Here is a 25,338-nt window from a genome sequence, read left to right on the forward strand (position 1 = left end):
CCCTTTTTGAGATGTTGGACGGTTTGCCAGAACCTCCTTGAGACCGAGCGAAAGTCGTGTTCCAGTACCTGTCAGCTGCTTCAGGAGTCCCACAAGCCGTACATGCTGGATTGGACTCCTTCAGGTTGGCACCGATCACCTGATTTCCTCAGCAATGGAGGCACGGAATATGGCCCATTTGGACTCAATTCCTCGGTGCTCCCCTGGGATGCAGGCAAAGCTCTGCTGCAGGTGAGAGAACGGGAGATTCTACCAGTCATTCCCAGCACATCCTCACGACACGTTTGGATCTCCCACATCTGTCCGGCATCCTCCCCCGCCATCGAATCCATTCATCACCTTGTGGTGATCAGTCAGCTCGGCCCCTATCTGACATGTTGTGTAGGAACATGTGTGTCCTTGAGCATGTTGAAGTATCCTCATGCAAGATACTGAACCCCCAGTTGCTTCTGATGCTGCTACATCAATAAGTGAATATGCTAACAGTGGCTTTTACTGCCTCGGAAGGGACAAGTGAAAGCCCATTTAATCATCTTGGAGGTGTGTTTGGGCTCATGAGCATGTTGGAAAACTGCCATGCAGCCCAGATTCTTATGTTGTGCTTTGGAAAGTCATAATACATGTTGGAATTCATGTCATGCAGCCCCAAACCTTGACAACACGTACCACCGCCGTGCTTGATAGGCAATACACAATATTTGTACTCGCTTGTGTTCACTTGCTAGCTGGCAATGATGGCTGTGTTCACTCCTTCTCAGTGAACAGCAAATCTATACTGCTATACAAGCTGTACACTGACTACTCACGGACTACTATTTCATTTCTATAATATTGCCCCCATATTCAATAATATGGTTGCTGAAATGTGAGGTATGAGATACTGTCAATGATTTAAATTTTTTTTTAACACTAACTGACTTGATTTTGAGAATGTATGTTATGTGTGTGTGTCCAGACACTATGACGTCTTAATTTGTTACTTTGCATATTTTGTAACAGGAAACAGTAAGGCGTTCTCTCGTTGCACACACATTGAGATCTCTTGTAAAGCAACTCTGCATTCTTTCAAAGTTCATGTGAAGAATGTCAAGTTCATGTTCATGTAACCTTCATCACATGGTAATGCAACACTGAATGAGAACCTGAAACCTGACTTTCCTGAATAAATGCTATATTTTATTAATTTTCTATTTAGTCGTAGTGATTATTAGTATAATGCAAGATCTTCATGTACAAAGGTAATAAAACTCAGTTTTGACTTCACCTATTAGAGGGGTAGTCATTTAATGATATCTAATATTCTGTGTTGCATCATACTGGGAGCTGTTTTAGCACACATCTCCTGGAACACTTATACGCCTTACTTTCCGCAACATGGAAGACGTGTACTAGTTTATGTCAAAGGTGGCCTAATGGCTTCTACACAAACATACACACTACTACAATATTGAAGCAGAGTGTAAGGTTTGGATGGTTATTCTTTATTGAATATAAAGATGGCTTCAAGCAAAGGGCAAAAACCACAGTCATTCTGGTGGTTACATGATTGTAACTAATGAAGCCAGCACGTTTAATCTCTTTTAAATATCACCTTTTTTTCATGTCAGTAGGTCCTATTCTAACTGTCCACTAGGGGGCAGCTCAATACAGCTGCTAAATACGGTGCGTTCAGCAGTGACGTCATTCTGGTCGACTTAAAAATACAAAAAAACATAATTAAAAATATTGTTTATTTCCATTCAAATGTTTTCCAGTCTGACAAAGTACCCCAAATATACAAGCATAACCTTATTGCTCAGAATCAACCACACGTTCACAAGAAATAAAAATAAAAACTGACTAGTAATCATTGTCTTTAGCAATTATAAATAGACATATTAAATAAATAAAATAAAATATTATCAACCTTGAAAATATAGTTTAAAATGCAGTTCACTTAACTTAATTAAATAAATTAACCTGTACATGTGTCCTATTCACTTTCTTTCCTTCGTCACTTGTCCACTGAGAAATGAGGACTGAGCATGGAATTCTGACCCATTCCAAGAGGGTCATCGGAGTCCACATTGAAGTACGCCTCTGCTTTTGGAGGTTCCTCGGATGCAGCCTCCAATGGAAGGGTATCCTTGAGTGGCAAGAATCTTGTGAAGGGGATGGCGTGTTGATCCGGGGAACGCCGGGACGCCAGTGACACAGGACATCCGTGGTGTGAGGATAGGAAACGGGTGTATCCATCCGCCAGGAGTAGCTCTTGGAAGGTGCAATCGTCCTCGGAGAAGTGCATCTGATGTGGGAAACAACACTACAGATGTTAAAAGACACAATGCAGACCTCAGGATGCTCCTCCCCTTTTTTACTTACCTGCCCCCTCAGAGAGCCCCGGCTGTCTGTACATAAAAACAGGGACGACCTCCGACCTTTGATGGCGATGTGACCTGGTTGTACCGACTGCAACTGAAGCAAACCTGGATGCACAATATGGACACTTAGGGCTTGACGTCAAATGTGGAGTTCGAAAACATCATCATGTGTGACATCACATTAACTCCATTAATTAACTCCACAAGTACAATGATAACCATAAACTAGGAAATGGAAGTTAATGCTCTTAGTAGTACTCTCCCATCCTGGGGCATCTGTAGTATCATTTTCCTGTTCCCTCGGGTGTCATCAAATAGTGAGTACTTATGTTTTATTTTAGTTTTATTTATTTAATGTAATTTCATTATATATTGGTTAACTTCTTTATGCCTGCAGGGACATTTTGTGCCCAAAAAACCCAAAACACTCACTATAAGGCGTCTGGACATCACTTCCGGATACTTTCCCATCCTGGGTCATCTGTAGATACATCCCTCGTCTGTGGTTTTCTGCAAAGGATAAAACCAAATATTCTGTATATTTATTTATATTTGACACTAAGATCAAATATGAAGTACCTGTGTAAAGATGCCCCTCTCTGACTTGATTGTTAAAGGCTAAAAGTGGGTTGGAGTCAGCAATATAGAACGATAGAGACACAGGAAGCAGGATTATGAGGAGAAAAATGGACAAAAAGGAAAAATTCTTCTTTGCTAACCAAAACATTTAGACAATTTGGCGTAATTCTGAAAGAAGACTCAAATAGTTCCCAATGAAAACAATAGTAATTAAAAAAAAGACAAAATCTGCAATACTACTCAGTCAAATAAGGTATTTTATAGCTCCAGTAAAGAAAGTTGTTTTCTGTTAATTCCAAAGATGTGGTGCCGTTTTAAAGGCGCCTGCATGAGAAGGAGTGTCCTCGTTCATGAGTCACCTTCAAAAGCCGGATTTAATGCAGAGCGGAACTCCTGCTACTATATATGGACTTCTTCCTTGTTTTTATAGAGCTGCAGACATCTATAACTTCCCGGTGTTATCATCCACAAAGTCTACAAACCATTAATGAATTGGGAATAACACGACTATTACTGTAACAAATAATGAATATAATGAAGTGTAATACTATATCAGTTTGTCTTGATGGACCGACTCTTGTTTCTTTCATCTGAATGAATTAAGCGCCTCATTTTGACTTTTTATCATTAAAAATGGTCAGTCATGGTTTAATTAAAGAAAAATGTACCTGAAACCACCAAAATGTGTTCTCTCTCTTTTACTTCAGCAATTGCACAACACACACTGCGTCATCCGAAGACACAAACCTCTGATGACCCGCTCTGTTTTGATTTGAAGCGCGTTTATCTTACTTGGATGGGTGTTTGTTTAAGAGAAATAGCCAGAGGAAGAAGTAGGCGACGTGTTTACGTGAGTGCAGCTGTGCAATGACTAGAGAGCGTGCTTGGAAAATGCTCTTTCTTGGAAGAGCATCACCTTGTTGCATTCTTCTTAAAGGGTCCTTTCTGCGATTGCGACACGTTTGCGTGCTGATGCACTTTCCATGTTTAATCTGACCTGAAAACGATACTGAAAGCCTGAGCTAACTAACATCAAGTGACATGGTTGTTGTGTTATACTTTGAACAAACATCATTTCGACAACAGATTCAAAAATATTTCTTTTATGTCTGGGCTGCATGGCTGACGAGTGGTTAGCGCCCAGGCCTCACAGCTAGGAGACCCGAGTTCAATTCCACCCTCGGCCATCTCTGTGTGGAGTTTGCATGTTCTCCCCGTGCATGTGTGGGTTTTCTCCAGTTTCCTGTGAGTGTGAATGGTTGTTTGTCTATATGTGCCCTGTGATTGGCTGGCTGGCCACCAGTCCAGGGTGTACCCCACCTCTTGCCCGAAGACAGCTGGAATAGACTCCAGCACCCCCGCGACCCTTGTGAGGATAAGCGGTAGAAAATGAATGAATGAATGAACCTGAAAATACAGTCTTCTCACTTGTACAGATGAAGGATGTGTCTCTGCCAGTAGAGGGCGCAACACAATTGCTTTCAATAATAATTATGTGTCAGGAAGTTGTTAACATTGCACTCCATACAGAAAATGTGTATTTTCTTCAAGCCAAAATAGGCAAATAAATAGAAAATAATTAAAACGTGAAATATATATGTGAAATTGTTCATTCGTTCGTTCAATTGAGAAAATATTATGTTATATTATTATTATTGAACTTATTAATACCCATTAATTTTGTAATGTTTTTAATTACTTATTGGCGTGTGTAACTATTTAGAAGCATGTGTATAATGTTTTTAATTGAACATTTAAATTATTTGATGACTTTGTTTTAAAGCTTCATAAAGTGTAAACGCAATGACGCTTGTTGACAACTTTTGTGTTTAAAGTTGCTGAGTGCAGTTACGTCACTTAAGTCATAAAATGTTGGATACTGACGTCGTATACAATAAAAAGTCACAAATATTTACTCCTCTCTTTGATGACTAAAAATGCAACCTCAAGTTAGTTAGTCCTTAATTATGCCGAGTCACGTCAGGAGTCTTGTTCCTTTTCCTTTCATTTCTGATTTGGAATGTTTGATGCTACGAAATTATTGATTGATTGTTGAGCACAAGCATGTGGCTGAAGTTTCTTTACGTTTTGGCCGTTTTTGTTCTAGAAGTTGTGCTAAGGCAAGTTAGCATGTTAATTTAGGGTCCACGGTGTAGGGGTGTCTTATGGCAGGAATAAAAACTCAAACTTCAACTCTCCGACGTGCTTACACCATTCACTCAAGGCAATATTTATTCACTGGTGATGTGTCGGTCCCAAACGAATCAGCTCTAAGAGCCGGATCTGTGAAATGAACGACAGGAGCCGGCTCGCGTAGGTCGAAGCCATTTGGGAGCCAATTATTTTTTTCTGGTTTTCTGTTAAGGGCGAATGTCATTGGTCAAGATGTGTGGCAGTCACACTGTGTCCTCATTAAGCAGCGGGGGGGGCGGGGTTAAAGGCACACAGCACCAGTGTGGCCAACATGGCGACAAACCCCCTTGGCGTTATTTCCTCAAAAGCGACTAGCAACTTTTTCTGGCGTTGTTGGTGAGTTTTCTGGTATTTTGGGACTGAAAAGTGAAAGCATGTATTTTTGAGCTTCTGTTGCGCTGGTCTTACCCGCTTCAAAGCAGTCACAAGCAGTCAATATACAGTCAAAACTCCCGCGGCACAATGAGAGCATAATGATCCATTATTCCATGAATCACACAACCAGGGTGGAATCTAAAACTAATGTTTGAAGAATGTTACATGACAAATGAAACAAGTAGTCCTTATTGCAAGGTGAAATGTGGAGGCTGGAGGTGAGTCCAGATATATTCGACAATTTTAAATGAACAAACCAAGAACCAACTTCAGTCCAGTTCCAAAACCTGGAGAAACAGGGTCAGCACCTCAGAACTTGGGTCTTAGTTTTTAATATTGGATAATACCACTCTTCAGTAAAGACAACTGTTATTGGTCAACTGGTTGCTGCTTTTTCTGATGGCTCACTCTGACTGGTTTGTTATTATTAATTAGAATAATAACCAGAGGCGACATACAGGTATGTTTTTTAATTACAGCTTTTACAATCATGATCATTATTATTATCATATTATATTCAATTATCATCACTACTCTCCAGTCATATGAACTTAGTAACCCATAAGACAATTATTTTTTCCCCAAAATGTACACATACAAGTAGCATATCTTTACTGTCCATCATTTAAAACATATTTCTTTTTGTTAAGCTAAAATGAAATAAACATCAGTCTTCAACCTAAGTATGAAATGAACATATAGTAGTTTACACGCTTACATACTGTACATACATACAATAGCAATTATCAATTTAAAAAAACTGATAAAGAATAAAAACACACACATTTTACAAAGTCCTTACACTCAAGCTTCCACGTCATTAGATGATTGACATCACTCTAAAATGGTATATTTTGGCATGCATATGAACACAAATGCTTCATTTATCTCTTTCTGCTTTCGACAGGATTATTCCATTATCTGTCCTGTTCACATTTGTGCATCTTGCATGTATTTTATGGCTTCAGAACATCCATTTGACCTCCCCTGTCCTGAACTGCGATGTTACTAAGAAGATGTTATCATTTATCAAAGCGTTATCCAATTCACCTGAAAGGATGTGAGTATTGTTCCAAACAGGAGCCGCTCGGTACTAGAAATCCAATATGTCAGTATTGCCCGTTGCACACTCAGAAACAGAAGATGTAGTCACAATTGGTCACTTTCTACAGAATCAAACAGCATCATGCCACAACAATGGATTGAGAGATTAAGACAAAGAGAGATGATTTTTTTTTTAAAAAGGCATCCATTCATTATAATATCCTTTGACCTCATTCACTCAAGAGTCTTTGATTCTTCCAGAATGTTGTTTATCACTTCCTGGGATTCATTTGTGGGGTCCCCCGCCTCCCCCCTCTCAGGTTAGGATGGTGATGGAGGTCTGAAAAGTAAGAACCGTGACGTTAGTGTAGCTTCAGTTGTAGATGTAGAAGTTTAGTTTCCTCACCTGATGTGCTTTTGTCTTAGCAGGAATATGTTCTCACTGACGCTGATTCTCCTCTTTGACCCGAGTTCACTAACAGAAAAAAGGTAGTGATATTGTTTAGCTGCATCATTTGATTGTCATTTAAACTACCACGAGGGCCTGAAATTGATGACATACGTATGAATTCTTTGCGAATACAGCGGAACTTATGGTTCGTGTGTGGTAAGGACACATTTTGTGTGTTATTAATAATGAATTCAAGAACTCTATGGTTCTACCATATCTTACTTATTGTGTGGAAATATGGGGTAATAACTATAAAAGCAATCTTCACTTGCTAAATGTACTGCAAAAAAGGTCAGTAAGGATAATTCATAATGGCGCCTACAGAGAACATACTAACTCCTTATTTCTAAAATCACAAATACTTCAACTTGCTGATATAGTTCATCTTCAAACAGCTAAAATAATGCATAAGGCTAAAAATAACCAATTAGCTAAAAATGTCATCCAATACTTCTCTACAAGAGAGGAGAAATATGATCTCAGGGAAGAAGTACATTTGAAACACTTCTATGCTAGGACTACGTTAAAAAGCCATAGCATTTCAGTATGTGGAATCAAACTATGGAATGGATTGAGTAAGACCCTCAAACAATGCACAACGATGAGCCAATTCAAGAAACAATACAAGCAGTTGATGTTTGCTAAATACAACTTCGTACTTCGGTACGTGACAAAAATAAAATAAAAAAATAAAAAATAAAATACTACACACTTGCAAGTAATTAAACTACTAAACTCCATGAATAAACTTAAGGCCATTAATAACAACATTTAAAAATTAAAACAAAACAAAAAAAAACTTAAACTATATTGGAAAGCAGGAAGTGAACAAATGTAACAGTTACTGATTGTAAAAGTACCAGATGGAGGGGTAGGAGTTAATAAGCTTTGCTTCTTCCTACTCCTTTTGGACATGTGGAACTGTGAACTGATTATGTGATGCATTCAATTGTAATCTGATGCATGTTCAAAAGAAATAAAACCATTACCATTACCAAGAAACAACTCAAGTCAAAACAGGAAGGTGTTGATGTCGGTGGTTGGTGACTGCGCATCAAGAATCACGTCTTCAATGAAGGTAAAAGTAACCTTAAATGTTAATGTGTCCCTTTAATTCATATGTATTTATATGCATTTCAAATTGTTTCTCGAAAAAGTTATTGGAGTTGGTGATTCCCAGCAAGAGTATGTCATTTCTGTTTTTGTGAACAAGAACGTGAGATATCCACCACACTGTTGCTGAAGCCAGAAGCAGTGCGCTCTCACTGGGAAAGGTGCATTAACGTTGAACACGCTGTGCATCCACCGAGGTGGAGAGAACCACAGTGCTCACCGATGTCTGGTAGTCCCGCAAAAACGTGTAATAATCACATTTCCACTACCAATGTTATACCAAGATTGTCTGCAAAAGCGACGCCCTCACGGTCTGGCTTCTGATGGCGCCTCTGACAAGTGTGTAGTACTTCAGGCAAAAGCACATGTGACCAATCACAGCGGAGTGGGTGTGCCCGGAGGAAGAAATTAAAACAGACCGTTTTGTCGGGAAGCGGAAATCTAAGGAAATACAGCTGCAATAGGTGGAGATTCTGGAAGATCTAGAAAGTTTTCTGTGTGGGTTATTGTGTGTAGCTGCTCTATAGGACTCCGCAACTCAATACAAAGGGTCAAAAAAATTAAACAAAAGGTCCCCTTTAACATTTTTAGCTTAATTGGATTAATTGGATTTCTATTATGTCTTATGGGAAAAATTTATTCGGTTAGCGTCTGTTTCTGTTCAAATCAGACCTATGCAGTAAGTTGGAATACTTGGAATACTTGGAATACTTGTTGAAAGACAACACCTCCTTGACCGAGGTACTGCAACAGCTAAGCTTTTATTGACAAAATATGTTGTTTATTATATTACTTCATGTTTGCAATGGTGTACAATCGCAGACAAGGATGACATGACATGGCTCCGCTATTGGATCTCCATGTGTTCCTTATCAACTGGCAGTTGCGTGAAATGCTACTACAGTGCATGTTGGCTGTATTTTGCAGTTTTCCTCACCTTCACTCTGGACTTTTCTCAGGGTGACAGAAGGTGTAGAGATGGCCGAGGCACGGAAGTTGGCGGGCAATGTTTCAGAGGAGTCAGAGGTCACACCACGGAGGTCCTTCTCCCTGAACATCTTCCTCCACGAGGGTGACCGTGTGAACGTTTTGGTGCCGTCCTATGGAACACCCGACACGGAAATAACAGTGATTCACAATAACAGCTGTCTTCATGTTGTTGTGACTATAGACCACCAGTGGCTGAATTATACAGTACATGGGACATGGTTAGCAGTGATGTAAACACAGCTGAAGCACCAACAGAAAGAAAATTCAACACATCATTTTGACTGATTATTCTGCAGACAGTACCTCGTCTGGCCTCCTCTCTGTTCCCATGGAAATAAGAGCATTGTACTCTTTCTCCAAAAGCTGCCGTGCCTGCAAAACCAGCAAAAGATTAAATCATATGAAGACGCTCAATGCAAAGTTTCTCACAGATAAATCCAGCAAGCTTCCTACGTATGGATTTGATGGTTTGTTCACACCTGTGTATTCTGGTTGGGTATCTGGAGAAGAAGAGCCAAGTCGGTGTAGTCAAAGGTGTCATCGAGCGCCAGCAGGGCCCCATGGACTCCACTTTCTAACAGGTTGTCTGCAAACTCTTTGAGACCAATAGCTTGCACCCAGCACATCACACGTTCGTTGGACCACACCATCACATCTAAAGAGGAGGCCATAGTGAGGAAGTTGTAAAGTATTCCTAAACAACTATGTAGTGTTTACAGGCCCTGAATGGGTCACCTTGGTTCTGATGCTGACTCTCCTCCCTCCTCCTCTCCAGCTCCTTTCTGTCATAGTTCAAGCGCTTCAAGCACATGATGCCATAGTGAAGACTCACCCTGCAGAAATACAAAGATATGACCGACAAGACACCAAAGGTGAGGTTGAGAATGTAATTTAAAGTAAACCAACCTGTGGAAACTGTCCACCATCTTTAGCTGGCCCCTTAGCTCTTTCTTAGTGAGGTGATCCAGCATTCGGGCATCTACCAGTGACTCCATGAAGTAGGAGCGGTACTGGGGCAAACCCAGACTGGGCAGCCACTCATTTCCCACCCACTCATGGTTCATGTCGCCATAAGCCAGGATCTAGAGCGGGGGCAGAGCACAATTATCGGAAATGTTGTGTATTTAAGGATCTCTTTTCACTAAACCATTAGGCTCACAGGGAAAGCTGCAGCCTATATCAGCTGACTTGGTGCATGCTGTACATATATTATATTCATACCCACCCCAAACCATTCTTTTTTTTAAATACTACCAATACACTTATATGCTAGGACTACGTTAAAAAGCCATAGCATTTCAGTATGTGGAATCAAACTATGGAATGGATTGAGTAAGACCCTCAAACAATGCACAACGATGAGCCAATTCAAGAAACAATACAAGCAGTTGATGTTTGCTAAATACAAGGATGAAGAGTCTTGAACCAGTCATGATGTGCTATATATATATCACTATATTGACACTTACTATGGTACCCATTATGGCATTGGATGCTCATATCACCTCGTACGGTACGTGACAAAAATAAAATAAAATAAAAAGTTTAACTATAATGGGGGGCCGCACGGCGGTCTAGTGGTTAGTGCGCAGACCTCAAAGCTAGGAGACTAGGGTTCAATTCCACCCTCGGCCATCTCTGTGTGGAGTTTGCATGTTCTCCCCGTGCATGCGTGGGTTTTCTCCGGGTACTCCGGTTTCCTCCCACATTCCAAAAACATGCTAGGTTAATTGGCGACTCCAAATTGTCCATAGGTATGAATGTGAGTGTGAATGGTTGTTTGTCTATATGTGCCCTGTGATTGGCTGGCGATCAGTGCAGGGTGTACCCCGCCTCTCGCCCGAAGACAGCTGGGATAGGCTCCAGCACCCCCTGCGACCCTCGTGAGGAAAAAGCGGTAGAAAATGAATGAATGAATGAACTATAATGGGAAAGCAGGAAGTGAACAAATGTAACAGTTACTGATTGTAAAAGTACCAGATGGAGGGGTAGGATTTAATAAGCTTTGCTTCTTCCTACTCCTTTTGGACATGTGGAACTGTGAACTGATTATGGGATGCATTCAATTGTAATCTGATGCACGTTCAAATGAAATAAAACCATTACCATTACCATTAAAAATGACTTCAGCCTGAAATATACATGTCCAAAACTAATTATACCGTATGTTTGCTTCAAACCTGATAAAGGCTAGTTTGTTCACATAACAAAGCACCCTTGCAGAAAACCATGCTAAGATGTGGAAGTTCGCTGCATGCTTTGAATGGGAAAAAGAACCCATGTTTTCAATAGACATTTTTTTGAATGGCAAAAAATGTCCTTACAAGTCCTGAAAAACAGGAATGAAATGAAATATTAATAATATATAATAATATATAATAATATATTTGAGCAGTAAAACTCACCTGGTCCCAGCTGAACTCTTTCTGCTCCTTGTGTTTTCAGGAAGGGGAATAATGAAAGAAAGAAAAGGTATGGAGAGGTGCATGTATAGAGGGGAAAGTGTGTATGTGTGCATATATGTTTGTTTGTGTGTGTGTGTGTGTGTGTGTGTTATGGTGAAAACGAGTACAAGAACAGGGAAGGCAGAAGAAGGAAAAGTTTTTGTTAGTGTGAATTAGTCGGAAAAAACACTACTTCCATACAGATTTTAAGGGAACAGTAAGGGAAAGGTGTTGCCAAACAGGCCTAATAAAAGACAAAGAAAAAGAAAAAAAAATGTCAACATTAAGGAATTACGTCAAAATGATTCAACTCAATCTAACATCGTGGTAATATATTATGATTCTAATTTCTTTTATCCAAATTATTTAATACAACAAAGAATGTAATAGTCAGTCTTACTGGCTTGGTAGCAGCAGTCAGCGACTCCATTTCAGCATGTGTCATCCAAATATTACTGGTCGACTGCAATGACAGAAATTGACAGTTGTCTTGACTTTTAGGTTGATAACTTAACATTTTTCTTACCGAGCGTGTGCTTGCGGGTGCGGATGGGCTGGTGAGGGAAACCATTTCTTGAATGGCCAGGCGGAGTTTGAGCCTGTGGAGAGGGTTGCTAATGCCTATCTCTCTCTGGATCTCTGTGTCTGAAAGGTTGGCCATGATGGCGCCGCTCTTCACGTTGGCACGACACGCTGCCACGTACCATGCCGGCATTCCGACCCACAACTGCATTAAACAGGCAAGACAAACATACGTTCATTATTTTTCTGTATCTCCACATGTATTGTTATGTGGCGATATGGAGGAAATAATAACCATGAGGTGAAGAGGTCACCATACCTCCAGCCATGTAACAACCGTTGGTCCATCCCATGAGGCGAAAGGCAAACCTTGACGACAAGCCTCCTCGAGGAGGTCATGCCTGGTGCACAATGGAAGAACATATATATTATATATATAACATCTGATTTTGACGTCATTATGGATTAATGGGTTCAAAAATCTCACTTCTTTTTGCTTCTGCGGTCTTTTTCTACTGTTCCTGTCCCCAGTTTAGCCAACCCCAATGGGTCAGCCGGGCCCAGGTCATCTGAGGGCGTTGAGGCTTTAAACAGATAAAGTAACAGCAAGTATCGGCAACACAGTATAGTGAAAGCATTCCAATGAAAATACCCACCCAAAGAGGTAGATTCGCGTCCGGGTGCACCGATCCTCCCCTTTTCCTTTTTCCCAAACAGACGACCGATGGATGACTTAATGCTTTTCTTTTTGCTGGCTTTGTGGAGTGAATCCTGGCTAGCCGTGGTGGCCCCATCAGCAGACAGACTGAAGATGAAAGTGAAGTAACCCATGAAGTATTTTTTACATTTTGTGACCTTAGCACCTTTTTGTATACCTGCGAAATTCCCTGTGGTCATCCAGTCCTGCTCCTGGGTGAGTGTGGGTCATTCGGTCCAGACGTAGGGCTCGGGGGACAGGTGGAGGGTTGGAATCAATCAAAGCTAGTGCTCTGCATTCTTCATCTTTGCTATTCTGCAAGATGGGGGAAAAGTGTTAAGGATTTGGTTAGCCTCTATAAAAAACCATTTGCTTTATCTTCAAACCTGTCTGTCAGTCTCCCTGGCAGGAGAATGAGGCAGACGGGGGGTAGAGTGTCCAGAACTAGGGGGTGAAGGAGATGCCAGTGTAGACGAGGTGATAGAGGGGGTCATATAGCCCCGACCGATGCTATCTCGTCCTCCCAGTGAGGAAGGCGGAATGGGGGCCGCATCGAGGGCCACGCTGCTGACTCGACTCTCGATCTCCTCGGCCCTTAACTCGGTGCTCTCCTTCTCCTCCTGGATGAGTCTGAGAGGACAATTAGAAAGTTTAATTATCTGGAAAAAAACTCTACACTACAAATGACGTACTTAATCTCCTTGTTGATGGCCTCCAGTTGCTCCTGTAGCATAATGGCTAACGTTTGTACATCTGTCTGGCCGCTAGGAGATAGCAGTTCTGACCCAAACAGAGTCTCCCTGTCATCTTCATCATCAGAGCATCCTCCCTCCACACCGCCCTCGTATCCAGGACCCATCATGGTGCCACTGTCCCACTCACCATACTGGAAGCAGAGATTAAAGTAATGGTGATAAAAGAGATGGGGACCAAAACGAGACACAGACGGGATTCTCATGTTACGCCACCTTGTTACAATTGTCCCGAGCTTGCCCCCAGCGGCCACGGTGAGTCCGCCTGACCACCACCCCGGATGAGGAGTTGCTGTAGCCAGCTGGAAGGGAGCCCCCGCCCTGGGGGTACCGCAGCTCTGAGGCGCTACCCGGAAGAGATCTTCGAAACAGAGTGGATGGGAGTGAGCTCACGCTGCCCGCCCTATGGTAAGATCCAGAGTTATTGTTAGATGACCACGCTTGTAACAACGTTCACTTGCTGCTGAGAAGATATTTTGTTTGTCCAGCTCCTGATTGAGCGCATTATAAATCAACTCTTTATGGTTGATTATGACAAACCTGGAATAAGATGAGCCAGGCCTGCCCCTGAGCTGGTCCAGCTCCAGCTGGATGCGTTCCAGCTCGGCAATGAGCTGCTCCTGGAATCCAGAAAAAAAGAGTAGATCTCACCTTGTTTATTTGTATATTTGTCTGTTGTTGATCGTTTGTTGAGTTAGGAAAACAATTCAAAACGATTCAAACATTACAGATGAATACCTTGTTTGCAAGAAGGTCATCCTGGATTTTCTTCATATTGGACAGTTCTTCCGAGAGAGCATTCTAGGAAAATGAAATCACATATTGGATTCTTCTTTTTTGGCTATAAAACCGCTAATTAGCCATCAGGTTACCTTTTCTTCCAGTGCTGCCATCCTCTCTTTAAGATGCAGCTGAAGTCTCTCGTTGGATTCGGACAGAAGTTTGTCCACAGTATCTGACAGTCGTTTGTTGTGTTCATCATTCATTTTCTCCCTTTGCCTCGCCTGAATGGAGCAAATGGACACCACATGAATGGGTGGGTGACATTTGATCATTCATTCATTCATTTTCTACCGCTTCTACCTCACGAGGGTCGTGGGAGTATGCTGGAGCCTATGCCAGCTGTTCGGACTGGTCGCCAGCCAATCATGGGCACATATAGACAAACAACCATTCACACTCACATTCATACCTATGGACAATTTGGAGTCGCCAATTAACCTAGCATGTTTTTGGAATGTGGGAGGAAACCGGAGTACCCGGAGAAAACCCACGCATGCACGGGGAGAACATGCAAACTCCACACAGAGATGTGTGTTTTTTTTTTAACTCATTGGTACATGTTTGTATATTTCTTGGGTATACTTTTTGAGGGTTAGGTTGGTGTGTGATGAGTTTAGTGTTCTTTGTAAGATGACAGCGTGAGTTAGACTTTAAAATTTGGTGTAAAAGTAATTATTAATTCATTTTCTACCACTTATCCTCACGAGGGTCGCGGGGGTGCTGGAGCCTATCCCAGCTGTCTTCGGGCGAGAGGCGGGTACACCCTGAACTGGTGGCCAGCCAATCACAGGGCACATATAGACAAACAACCATTCACACTCACATTCATACCTATGGACAATTTGGAGTCGCTAATTAACCTAGCATGTTTTTGGAATGTGGGAGGAAACCGGAGTACCCGGAGAAAACCCACGCATGCACGGGGAGAACATGCAAACTCCACACAGAGATGTGTGGTTTTTTTTTAACTCATTGGTACATATTTGTATATTTCTTGGGTATACTTTTTGAGGGTTAGGTTGGTGTGTGATGAGTTTAGTGTTCTTTGTAAGATGACAGCGTGAGTTAGACTTTAAAATTTGGTGTAAAAGTAATTATTAATTCATTTTCTACCGCTTATACTCACGAGGGTCGCGGGGGTGCTGGAGCCTATCCCAGCTGTCTTCGGGCGAGAGGCGGGTACACCCTGAACTGGTGGCCAGCCAATCACAGGGCACATATAGACAAACAACCATTCACACTCACATTCATACCTATGGACAATTTGGAGTCGCCAATTAACCTAGCATGTTTTTGGAATGTGGGAGGAAACCGGAGTACCCGGAGAAAACCCACGCATGCACGGGGAGAACATGCAAACTCCACACAGAGATGGCTGAGGGTGGGATTGAACCCTGGCCTCCGAGCTGTGAGGTCTGCACGCTAACCACTAGACCGCCGTGCAGCCGACATTTGATTATCTTAACACTAAATAGGACGATCTACATGATGTTTACCCTCTGTAGCTCTTGGTTCTTCTCTTCTAGCTGGGCTTCCATTTGTCGTAGTCGCTCCTCAAAGTTGCCGTGGCGTTCTTCGGCCTGAAAAAGACAATTGATCAACAAACAGAATCCACGGTAACATACTGTATCGAAATTGGTCTAAGATCGTCTGTCTACCTTGCTGAGAGCAGCAACTCTTTGTGCCAGCTGCGCTTCGATCTCAGGTAGCGTCTCTGCTCTCTGCAGGGTTTGCTGGAGCTTCTGCTTCGATTCATCCAGACGCTCCTGAAGTTGTCGGTTCTTCTCTTCGCTCTGCCTATGGAGTGACTCCTTGCTGGCAAGCTCATTTTCCAGCTTGTCTTTGATGTCATGGAGGGAAGTGGCCTCTCTCTGAGCACTGAGGTACCTGCATATGACACCAAATTGTATTAGAACTATATTGTATTACTACCTCTTAGTTTTGTAGTTTTTAAAATGGTAATGTGTCCCAGTACTTTTCCTTACAGATCACATCTGGCAATAATCAAAATTAATTGATGATTGCTGTTTTGTGGTTTACTATGGCCTAGTATAACTCCAGAAAAAATGTGAAAAAGTGGTGTAAAAAAGGTTTTTGCCCCACTCCCTGATTTTTTTCATCAAACAAATTAAAATATCAGTCAATGACAACACAAAATGCAGTTATTAAATGAAATGTTTTATTGGAGAAGAAAACCCAAACCTGTATGGTCCTTTGTGAAAAAAGTGATTCACTCTGCACTCGCACTTTGCACTCTGTTTGTTGCCCCCATAAGGGGCATGTTATGCATGTTTCATTTTGTTGTTGTTTTTTCGAATCCTCAAAATAAAAAATCTGATTTCTTTATGAATGAATGAAACAATTAATTAATATTGTAATGAAGTTAAACTTGAGGCGGCATCGTACAACAGAGTAGTCACGTTGTGCGTCATTCCCTATAGGATAGGCTGCAGGGAAAATAAACATTTAATTATGAAGGCTCATTATGTATTTGTAGCCAACTTAGTCATTTTGATTATTAGTAGGCTAATATAGCTAATATAGATACATACAGCATGTGTTGCCTTCATTATAAGGCTTATATAAGGCTATTAATTTTTTGCGGCTCCAGACATGTTTGGTCCAATATGGCTCTTTCAACATTTTGGGTTGCCGACCCCTGCCCTGGTTGGGCCCCACCCTTTGCAGCTGCAATCAAGCGTTAACTTGCAATGAGCAGAATTGTTGTAATTCAGCCACATTGGAGGGTTTCCCAGCATGGACCGCCTTGTCATTTTTTCACACAGGACCATGTAGGTTTAGATGTTTTTGCTCCCTTCAAAATAAAAAATTTCGTTTAAAAACTGCGTTTTGTGCTCAGTTGTGTAGTCATTGACTAAAATTAAATTTTTTTGATAATCTTAAACATGGGCTGCATAGCGGACAGCTAGGAGACCTGGGTTCAATTCCACCCTCTGCCATCTCTGTGTGGAGTTTGCATGTTCCCCCCGTGCATTTCCGGGTACTCCAGTTTGCTCCCACATTCCAAAAACATGTGACTCCAAATTGTCCATAGGTATGAATGTGAGTGTGAATGGTTGTTTGTCTATATGTGCCTTGTGATTGGCTGGCCACCAGTCCAGGGTGTATCCCGCCTCTTGCCCGAAGACAGCTGGGATAGGCTCCAGCACCCCCGTGACCCTTGTGAGGGTAAGCGGTAGAAAATGAATGAATGAATCCTAAACATTTAAGTGTGGCCGACATGCAAAAAAAAAAGAAATCAGCAAGGGGGCAGACCACTACATGTAGTATCCTGGCCACTAGGTGTCAGTAATGACACAAAACATTGACAAGACCTTCACACTGCATGTAGTCAGCTATGGCATGGCCGACATGATAGAGTGAATAAAAGTTTTCCTCCCATTCCATGTGGAAGTGGCAGGTTTTTGGCTTCTTTGTCCTTTTTTCCCCCAATCCAATTGAAACCCTTTCTTATGTTTAAATAAAGTGGAGGCTAACTAGTTCGCTCGCTGGTCTGCTATACTTAAAGTTGTGGTTGTCTCTTGTGTCCCTGCAGTTAGCCATGTGGTGTAAACAAAGAATAATATCCTTATTGCTTCCGGGTCTGGAATCAATTAACCGTGATCAATGAGAGATAAGTATAAATGCTCGTTTACTTGTGATCAAGCACCTGGCAACTATATACGTACGTCTCAGTGGTGAATTGGATAGAGCAGTTATTAGAAACCAAATAAGCCTTACCTGCGTTCTAGTGTTGTAATCCTCTCTTCCATGTCCTCCCTTTGGCAAAGGGCCTAGAAAAGGCAGAAATGCAACATAAAACATGCTGCCAACTACGGCATGGTGGATATGAATGATAACACAATAATATGGAAGTGCTTTGGGCACACCTGGGTGTTCACAGTGTTAGCGAGTGACGTTTGGCTGTTTTGTTCATCAATGTTAACATCAACGCTTCCTACTTGCTGATGTTCAAGAAGAAGCTGTAGTAATTCTACATTGGATCAACTTTATTTAAAGATTTGTCAGAGAAACTCACGTACATGTTCAGACTTGTATACACCCTAATCACCGAGTTCTTTTATTGACGCTCATTTGCATTGTTGATATGGACATTTCAAAATGTACCAAAAAAAAGTTTGTTTCTCCAGACATATTTTTTCATTGTACTTTTCTAAAAATTAACGTTAAAATCTCATCTTGTCTTGTTCTTGTGGACCCAATCTCATACATTGTCTGGTGAATGAGGTGTCCTGTGACACCCCTGATGTTTTATGACTTATTATGTTCAGATGTACACAGGGTGCCCCATGCAGTGAAGGGAGATCAGAGTTTTGGCCACTGAACCCAACAGACCTCTTTCACTTCCCGTTGCAGCTTCTGATTGGCTTCCTCCGACTTCGTCACCTCCCTCCTGGCGGCCGCAAGCTGTTCCTCTATTTCGCCAACCTGAAGCGACGCCACAAAAGGGACACAAGACGGCACAGATTGGACAGAGCGAGGTGAGTCAGTGTTCACTCCCACAGCAGCAACAGTGTAAATAAATAGTGACAGTGATTCATTACCAAGTGGCCATCGGGCATTTTGTAACGCTCTTAAAAAGCCGATGTGACATAAGCGTAACATGCTGACTTGAGAATACACACATTTTTCTCATTAAGTGTCTCACTCGCCCTCTGACCAGACAGTTGGATGTTAAAGGATAAAACGTTTCATCACTCGGGGCTCCAGACTGCGACTAAATGGTCGCATTTAGTAGTTTTGTTGCATTGAAGTTTGACTCTTCTACCATCCATCCATTTTCTACCGCTTATCCTCACAAGTGTCGCGGGGGTGCTGGAACCTATCCCAGCTGTCTTTGGTCGAGAGGCGGGGTACACCCTGGACTGGTGACCAGCCAATCACAGGGCACATATAGACAAACAACCATTCACACTCACATTCATACCTAAGGTATCGCCAATTAACTATGGAGTTAATTGGAGTTAATTAACCTACGGACCTAATTAACCTAGCATGTTTTTGGAATGTGGGAGGAAACCGGAGTACCCGGAGAAAACCCACGCATGCACGGGGAGAACATGCAAACTCCACACAGACATGGCCGAGGGTGGAATTGAACTCGGGTCTCCTAGCTGTGTGGCCTGCATGCTAACCACTCATTCACCATGCAGCCCTCTTTTTAGTTATTTTAGTTGTAGTTATTTACCCCAAATTTACCCCAAAATGCTTACATTGCTCACATTTTAACTGCAACATCATGCTAGGTTTGCCTGTTCGTTGAAGAAAAATAATAAAAATAGCTGACTGACACATAGTAGACAGAGCTTTACTTTAGGATGTGTAGCAAAGCCCGGTGTTTTACTATTGTTTTCTCATTTGGTTATTACACATTATTGTAAGCATAATTCATTCACTCATTTTCTACCGCTTATCCTCACGAGGGGTGCTGGAGCCTATCCCAGCTGTCTTCGGGCGAGAGGCGGGGTACACCCTGGACTGGTGGCCAGCCAATCACAGGGCACATATAGACAAACAACCATTCACACTCACATTCATACCTATGGACAATTTGGAGTCGCCAATTAACCTAGCATGTTTTTGGAATGTGGGAGGAAACCGGAGTACCCGGAGAAAACCCACGCATGCATGGGGAGAACATGCAAACTCCACACAGAGATGGCCGAGGGTGGAATTGAACTCGGGTCTCCTAACTGTGTAGCCTGTCTGCCAACCACTCGTCCACCGTGCAGCCCTGATAGTTATCCGCCTCGTCTCCGGTCCACAAACTCCAAATGTGACTCTTCTTCTTCTTATTGTTATTATTTTCACCACAGTGACATTTTGTGTTTAAATTAAACAAGCAATGCGGTTCGTTCGGAGCTCGTTTTTGTCCCATAGGGAAGGTGAGATGGCTGTCACGGATGGATGGAATATATTTTGTTGCAAGCGTGTGCTCCACACTTCAGCCCAGTAGTTGACAAAAAGGCACAAATTAGTGGACATTAGTGAACACTGTATGTGCCCTGTGATTGGCTGGCCACCAGTCCAGGGTGTACCCCGCCTCTCGCCCGAAGACAGCTGGGATAGGCTCCAGCACCCCTGCGACCCTCGTGAGGATAAGCGGTAAAATTTACAGGGCTGCATGTTGGATGAGTGGTTAACGCGCAGGCCCCACAGCTAGTAGACCCTAGTTCGATTCCACCCTCGGGCATCTCTGTGTGGACTTTGCATGTTCTCCCCGTGCATGTGTGGGTTTTCCCCGGGTACTCCGGTTTCCTCCCACATTCCAAAAACATGCTAGGTTAATTGGCGACTCCAAATTGTCCATAGGTATGAATGTGAGTGTGAATGGTTGTTTGTCTATACTATGTGCCCTGTGATTGGCTGGCCACCAGTCCAGGATGTACCCCGCCTCTCCCCCGAAGACAGCTGGGATAGGCTCCAGCACCCTCGCGACCCATGTGATGATAAGCGGTAGAAAATGAATGAATGAATAGTGAATAACTTATTTGTCTATCCATCCATTTTCTATGCCGTTTATCCTCACTAGGGTTTTTGGTGATGTGAAACTGAGTCATGGATGTTTTTGGAATGTGGGATAAAACCCACACACGCACGGGGAGAACATGCAACTGCTGCACACCTTGGCAATACAGCAAAATTACCAACAAAAAAATATATTATATTACACAGAAGCATTGTATTACAGCGTTCCTTGCCTTTTATTTTAGTCAAAATGTGCTTACTCTACTTTGCTATGATGCTCAAAATTCATCAGAATGCAAGGGCACTTCTCATAGACAGCGTCCCAAACATTTCTATCAAAAAAGGCATTATATGGATATACAGTGCATCCGGAAAGTATTCACAGCGCTTCACTTTTTCTACATTTTGTCATGTTACAGCCTCATTCCAAATTGTATTAAATTAATCTCTTACCTCAAAATTCTACACAAAATACTCCATTATGACAATGTGAAAAAAGATTTTTTTGACATGTTTTGAATTTATTAAAAATAGAAAACAAAAAAAATCACATTTACATAAGTATTCACAGCCTTTGCCATGAAGCTGAAAATTGAGCTCAGGTGCATCTTTTTTCCACTGATCCTCCTTGAGATCTTTCTACAGCTTAATTGGAGTCCACCTGCAGTAAATTCAGTTGATTGGACATGATTTGGAAATATAATAACTGTCTATATAAGGTCCCACAGTTGACTGTGCATGTCAGAGCACAAACACCAAGCATGAAGTCAAAAGAACTGTCTGTAGACCTGCGAGACAGGATTGTCTTGAGGCACAAATCTGGGGAAGGATACAGAAACATTTCTGCTGCTTTGAAGGTCCCAATGAGCACAGTGGCCTCCATTATTCGTAAATGGAAGACGTTTGGAACCACCAGGACTCTTCCTAGAGCTGGCCGGCCTTCTAAACTGAGCGATCGGGGAAGAAGGGCCTTAGTCAGGGAGGTGACCAAGGCCCCGATGGTCACTCTGTCAGAGCTCCAGCGTTCCTCTGTGGAGAGAGGAGAGCCTTCCAGAAGGACAATCATCTCTGCAGCAATCCACCAATCAGGCCTGTATGGTAGAGTGGCCAGACGAAAGCCACTCCTTAGTAAAAGGAACATGGCAGCCCGTCTGGAATTTGCCAAAAAGCACCTGAATGACTCTCAGACCATGAGAAAGAAAATGGTCTGATAAGACAAAGATTGAACTCTTTGGTGTGAATGCCAGGCGCCATGTTTGGAGGAAACCAGACAATGCTCATCACCAGGCCAATACCATCCCTACAGTGAAGCATGGTGGTGGCAGCATCATGCTGTGGGGATGTTTTTCAGCAGCAGGAACTGGCAGACTAGTCAGGATAGAAGGAAAATGAATGCAGCAATATATAGAGATATCCTGGATGAAAACCTGCTCCAGAGCGCTCTTGACCTCAGTAGACTGGTCATGTACCTTGACCATACAGACAGTAGACATTAGCACACAGCCAAGATCTCAAAAGATTGGCTTCAGAACCACTCCGTGAATGTCCTGGAGTGGCCCAGCCAGAGTCCAGACTTGAATCCGATCGAACATCTCCGGAGAGATCTGAAAATGGCTGTGCACAGACGTCTCCCATCCAACCTGATGGAGCTTGAGACTTATTGCAAAGAAGAATGGGCAAAACTGCCTAAAGATAGGTGTGCTAAACTTGTGGGATCATATTCAAAAAGACTTGAGGCTGTAAATGCTGCCAAAGGTGGATCAACAAAGTATTAAGCAAAGGCTGTGAATACTTATGTAAATGTGATTTTTTTGTTTTCTATTTTTAATAAATTCAAAACATGTCAAAAAAAACATTTTTTCACATTGTCATAATGGAGTATTTTGTGTAGAATTTTGAGGTAAGAGATTAATTTAATTCAGTTTGGAATGAGGCTGTAACATGACAAAATGTAGAAAAAGTGAAGCGCTGTGAATACTTTCCGGGTGCACTGTATATATATAATAAATATATAGTATATACTTCCACACACTCACCTGCCGGCACATTAGGGCCAGCCTCTCCCTCAGCTGGGAGAGTTCAGCCCTCTGTCGCTCTATTTCTCCTTCCCGCTGTCTTTCCAGCTCGCTGTCCTCCAGGCCAGACGCAGGACCATTGGGAAGTCGCTGCGATGACGACAACATCAAAAAAAAAAAAACACGTAAGCGAATAAGGTTGAAGCCGAACGTGGATAAAATTTGCTGAGAAGCTGAAAGCACACTGATACACCATGATACCCATACATCTACTTTTCTACTTGACTTCTGGTCGCTAACACGTATACAAAAACAAAACAACTGGAACCAACATCCATAAAACCCTCCCTTACATCTTTCCCGCTGTCCACCCCTTGTTGACGCCTTTTAATTTGGTCTCTTAAAGAGATTACCTAAAACAGAAAGAGGGAGACAAAGCAGGGTGACAGACAACAACAATGAGTATTGTCACATGGGAGTATACGTATATTAGTATGGACACAAATTGACGTGACTTTACCTCTTGAGAAGACGCTGCGAGTTGATCCTCCAACATAGACACTCTCTCGAGGGCCACTCGGAGTCGCTCTCGCACCTGCGGGAAAGGACGGTGCCAACTGCGACTCAATTATATGACAAAGCCGAAGTGGTGGGCGTTCACATGGGGTCATCTAGCTATGGGCAGGACGTTTTCCTTCATGATGTCGTGAAAACCCGTAACTTTATGGAATCCCAGAGCTTGAAAAGTGACTATTTGAGCATCACTTTTATCAAAAGTGAACCTCATCTACTATAATTTTACAATATTATTAGTCTGTGTCCTTCAACAGTAAACATTACTCATTTCTTAAAATGAGCAGACTGTAATTATTATTCAATTTGATGATTAATGTAAATGTGCACTGTAAACCAGAATGTTCCAAGTACTTAAATAAATGAAGTTATGCATACTCAAAGTTCTTTAAAAAGTTCAAATAACTTAATTATGTCAAGTTCATTTAACATGTTTTTCCATTTTTGTTTTGATTAAATTGAACTATGGCTATATTAAGTAAGATTAACTTAAAAAGATACTTTACATACAACTTAAGACACTGGAAATCCGAATGCTCAAAATAATTAATTGGTATAAGAATAGTTAACTTCAAATTTTCTTAAAGGTTCTACTTATAAATGTTGATTGCCACTTGCATTATCTGTCTTCTCAGTTTATTTAACTTGTCATTTTTGATTAATATGAACTTTTTGCAGATTTGTGTAACCTACTTAAAATAATTTGTAGTTACTTAAAGTATCTATTAAACATGAATAAATCAAACCATGAATAAATTAAGAATAAATCCATTGCATCAGGTAGATTTGTACTGTGTAGGTTACACATGCATACCTTCTTCCTATGGAAAGAGAACGAAAATGAAAGAATGGAGAATGCATGGCAGAAAAAGAAAGCTATTTCTCTTTTCACCCCCAAATTTTTTACTAACTTACAAGTTCTGCTAACTTATTCGGGTTTACAGTGTGGTGTTCAGACCCACCTTCTCATCCAGAGCCTTGTGGTGCTCAAAGAGAGACTTTAGGGCCTTGAGGACTTCCACCTCACTAGACACCCCCGCTGGAGACTGGGCTTGCCTCTTGACCACCGTCATCCTCAGACTGCGTTCGTGACGAGACACCAGACACTCCAGGTGTTCCAGCAACAACTGTACAGTAGAAGAGCGAAGACAGGGAAAACATGGAGGGAGCAGTGAGTCAGTGTCACACATTCCACACCACGCCGGGTGAGGAAGATAGCACTGCGAGTGCTGTGACAGTGCTAATAAGGCAAAATGGCCGCACAACATCTTACCCGTGTGTTGTTTCTTTCTGCCTTGAGCTCGGCAATCTCTTCCTCCCTCTCCAGAAGCTGCTCCCGGCAAACGTTGAGCTCTTTAGTCAACACAGCAAACTCCTGCAGAACACACAAGATGCACTCAGGAGCAAACAAAACAAAGTGTTTCAATTGTGCGTCAATGTGTGTTTTATAGGAGGGAAAAACAACCCAGACATTACACAGCCAAACAAAAATATCATTCAAATACTGTGACAATAAGAGATACACACATTATAAATACAGATGCACCGTTTCGACAAAGCCCAGCTGCGACCATACAGGAGACCATACAGGAGACCATACAGGAGACCATACAGGAGGCCATACAGGAGGCCATACAGGAGACCATACAGGAGGCCATACAGGAGACCATACAGGAGACCATACAGGAGACCATACAGGAGGCCATACAGGAGGCCATACAGGAGACCATACAGGAGACCATACAGGAGGCCATACAGGAGACCATACAGGAGGCCATACAGGAGGCCATACAGGAGACCATACAGGAGGCCATACAGGAGGCCATACAGGAGACCATACAGGAGGCCATACAGGAGGCCATACAGGAGACCATACAGGAGACCATCCAGGAGACCATACAGGAGACCATACAGGAGGCCATACAGGAGGCCATACAGGAGGCCATACAGGAGACCAT

The 25,338-nt window shown here is 42.2% G+C and overlaps 2 protein-coding genes across 2 annotated transcripts in view; both read right to left on the minus strand.

The window, feature by feature from the left end:
- Positions 1 to 1,912: 1,912 nt before the first annotated feature.
- On the minus strand, positions 1,913 to 3,175 carry LOC131109815 (fibroblast growth factor 21). Its single transcript, XM_058062188.2, has 4 exons — positions 2,940 to 3,175; positions 2,793 to 2,870; positions 2,362 to 2,465; positions 1,913 to 2,284 (listed from the first exon to the last, which is right to left on the minus strand). Exons 1-4 carry the CDS (start codon positions 3,085 to 3,087, stop codon positions 1,994 to 1,996), a joined length of 621 nt encoding a protein of 206 aa, XP_057918171.2. The 5' UTR covers positions 3,088 to 3,175; the 3' UTR covers positions 1,913 to 1,993.
- A 2,726-nt stretch (positions 3,176 to 5,901) lies between these two features.
- LOC131109810 (liprin-alpha-3-like) overlaps positions 5,902 to 25,338 on the minus strand; it is a 29,326-nt gene continuing 9,889 nt past the window's right edge. The window contains exons 3-31 of the mRNA XM_058062176.2: positions 24,654 to 24,755; positions 24,343 to 24,507; positions 23,328 to 23,402; positions 23,161 to 23,220; positions 22,829 to 22,957; positions 18,660 to 18,752; positions 18,045 to 18,097; positions 15,962 to 16,190; positions 15,800 to 15,883; positions 14,393 to 14,524; positions 14,259 to 14,321; positions 14,061 to 14,140; positions 13,737 to 13,923; positions 13,461 to 13,654; positions 13,155 to 13,398; positions 12,947 to 13,083; positions 12,728 to 12,876; positions 12,559 to 12,655; positions 12,391 to 12,472; positions 12,076 to 12,276; positions 11,950 to 12,012; positions 11,511 to 11,537; positions 10,012 to 10,187; positions 9,841 to 9,938; positions 9,585 to 9,760; positions 9,409 to 9,477; positions 9,053 to 9,215; positions 6,958 to 7,026; positions 5,902 to 6,891 (exon numbers count right to left, since the gene is read on the minus strand). Coding sequence (XP_057918159.2) covers positions 6,974 to 7,026; positions 9,053 to 9,215; positions 9,409 to 9,477; positions 9,585 to 9,760; positions 9,841 to 9,938; positions 10,012 to 10,187; positions 11,511 to 11,537; positions 11,950 to 12,012; positions 12,076 to 12,276; positions 12,391 to 12,472; positions 12,559 to 12,655; positions 12,728 to 12,876; positions 12,947 to 13,083; positions 13,155 to 13,398; positions 13,461 to 13,654; positions 13,737 to 13,923; positions 14,061 to 14,140; positions 14,259 to 14,321; positions 14,393 to 14,524; positions 15,800 to 15,883; positions 15,962 to 16,190; positions 18,045 to 18,097; positions 18,660 to 18,752; positions 22,829 to 22,957; positions 23,161 to 23,220; positions 23,328 to 23,402; positions 24,343 to 24,507; positions 24,654 to 24,755 — 3,381 coding nt within the window. The 3' untranslated portion in view covers positions 5,902 to 6,891; positions 6,958 to 6,973. The remainder of the gene's footprint in view (positions 6,892 to 6,957; positions 7,027 to 9,052; positions 9,216 to 9,408; positions 9,478 to 9,584; positions 9,761 to 9,840; positions 9,939 to 10,011; positions 10,188 to 11,510; positions 11,538 to 11,949; positions 12,013 to 12,075; positions 12,277 to 12,390; positions 12,473 to 12,558; positions 12,656 to 12,727; positions 12,877 to 12,946; positions 13,084 to 13,154; positions 13,399 to 13,460; positions 13,655 to 13,736; positions 13,924 to 14,060; positions 14,141 to 14,258; positions 14,322 to 14,392; positions 14,525 to 15,799; positions 15,884 to 15,961; positions 16,191 to 18,044; positions 18,098 to 18,659; positions 18,753 to 22,828; positions 22,958 to 23,160; positions 23,221 to 23,327; positions 23,403 to 24,342; positions 24,508 to 24,653; positions 24,756 to 25,338) is intronic.

The sequence above is a fragment of the Doryrhamphus excisus genome, unplaced genomic scaffold (genome assembly GCF_037039965.1).
Source record: "Doryrhamphus excisus strain RoL-2023G ecotype Guam unplaced genomic scaffold, RoL_Dexc_Guam_v1.1 HiC_scaffold_24, whole genome shotgun sequence".
NCBI classification, from domain to species: Eukaryota; Metazoa; Chordata; class Actinopteri; order Syngnathiformes; family Syngnathidae; genus Doryrhamphus; species Doryrhamphus excisus.

Bases quoted from the DNA above. Each gene is read 5' to 3' on its own strand.
- LOC131109815 (XM_058062188.2), bottom strand. From the start codon at position 3,087: ATGTTTTGGTTAGCAAAGAAGAATTTTTCCTTTTTGTCCATTTTTCTC. The intron at 2,871-2,939 runs GTACTTCATATT...TATCCTTTGCAG, and splicing joins AGAGGGGCATCTTTACACAG to AAAACCACAGACGAGGGATG. The intron at 2,466-2,792 runs GTGAGTGTTTTG...TTGTGCATCCAG, and splicing joins TGATGTCCAGACGCCTTATA to GTTTGCTTCAGTTGCAGTCG.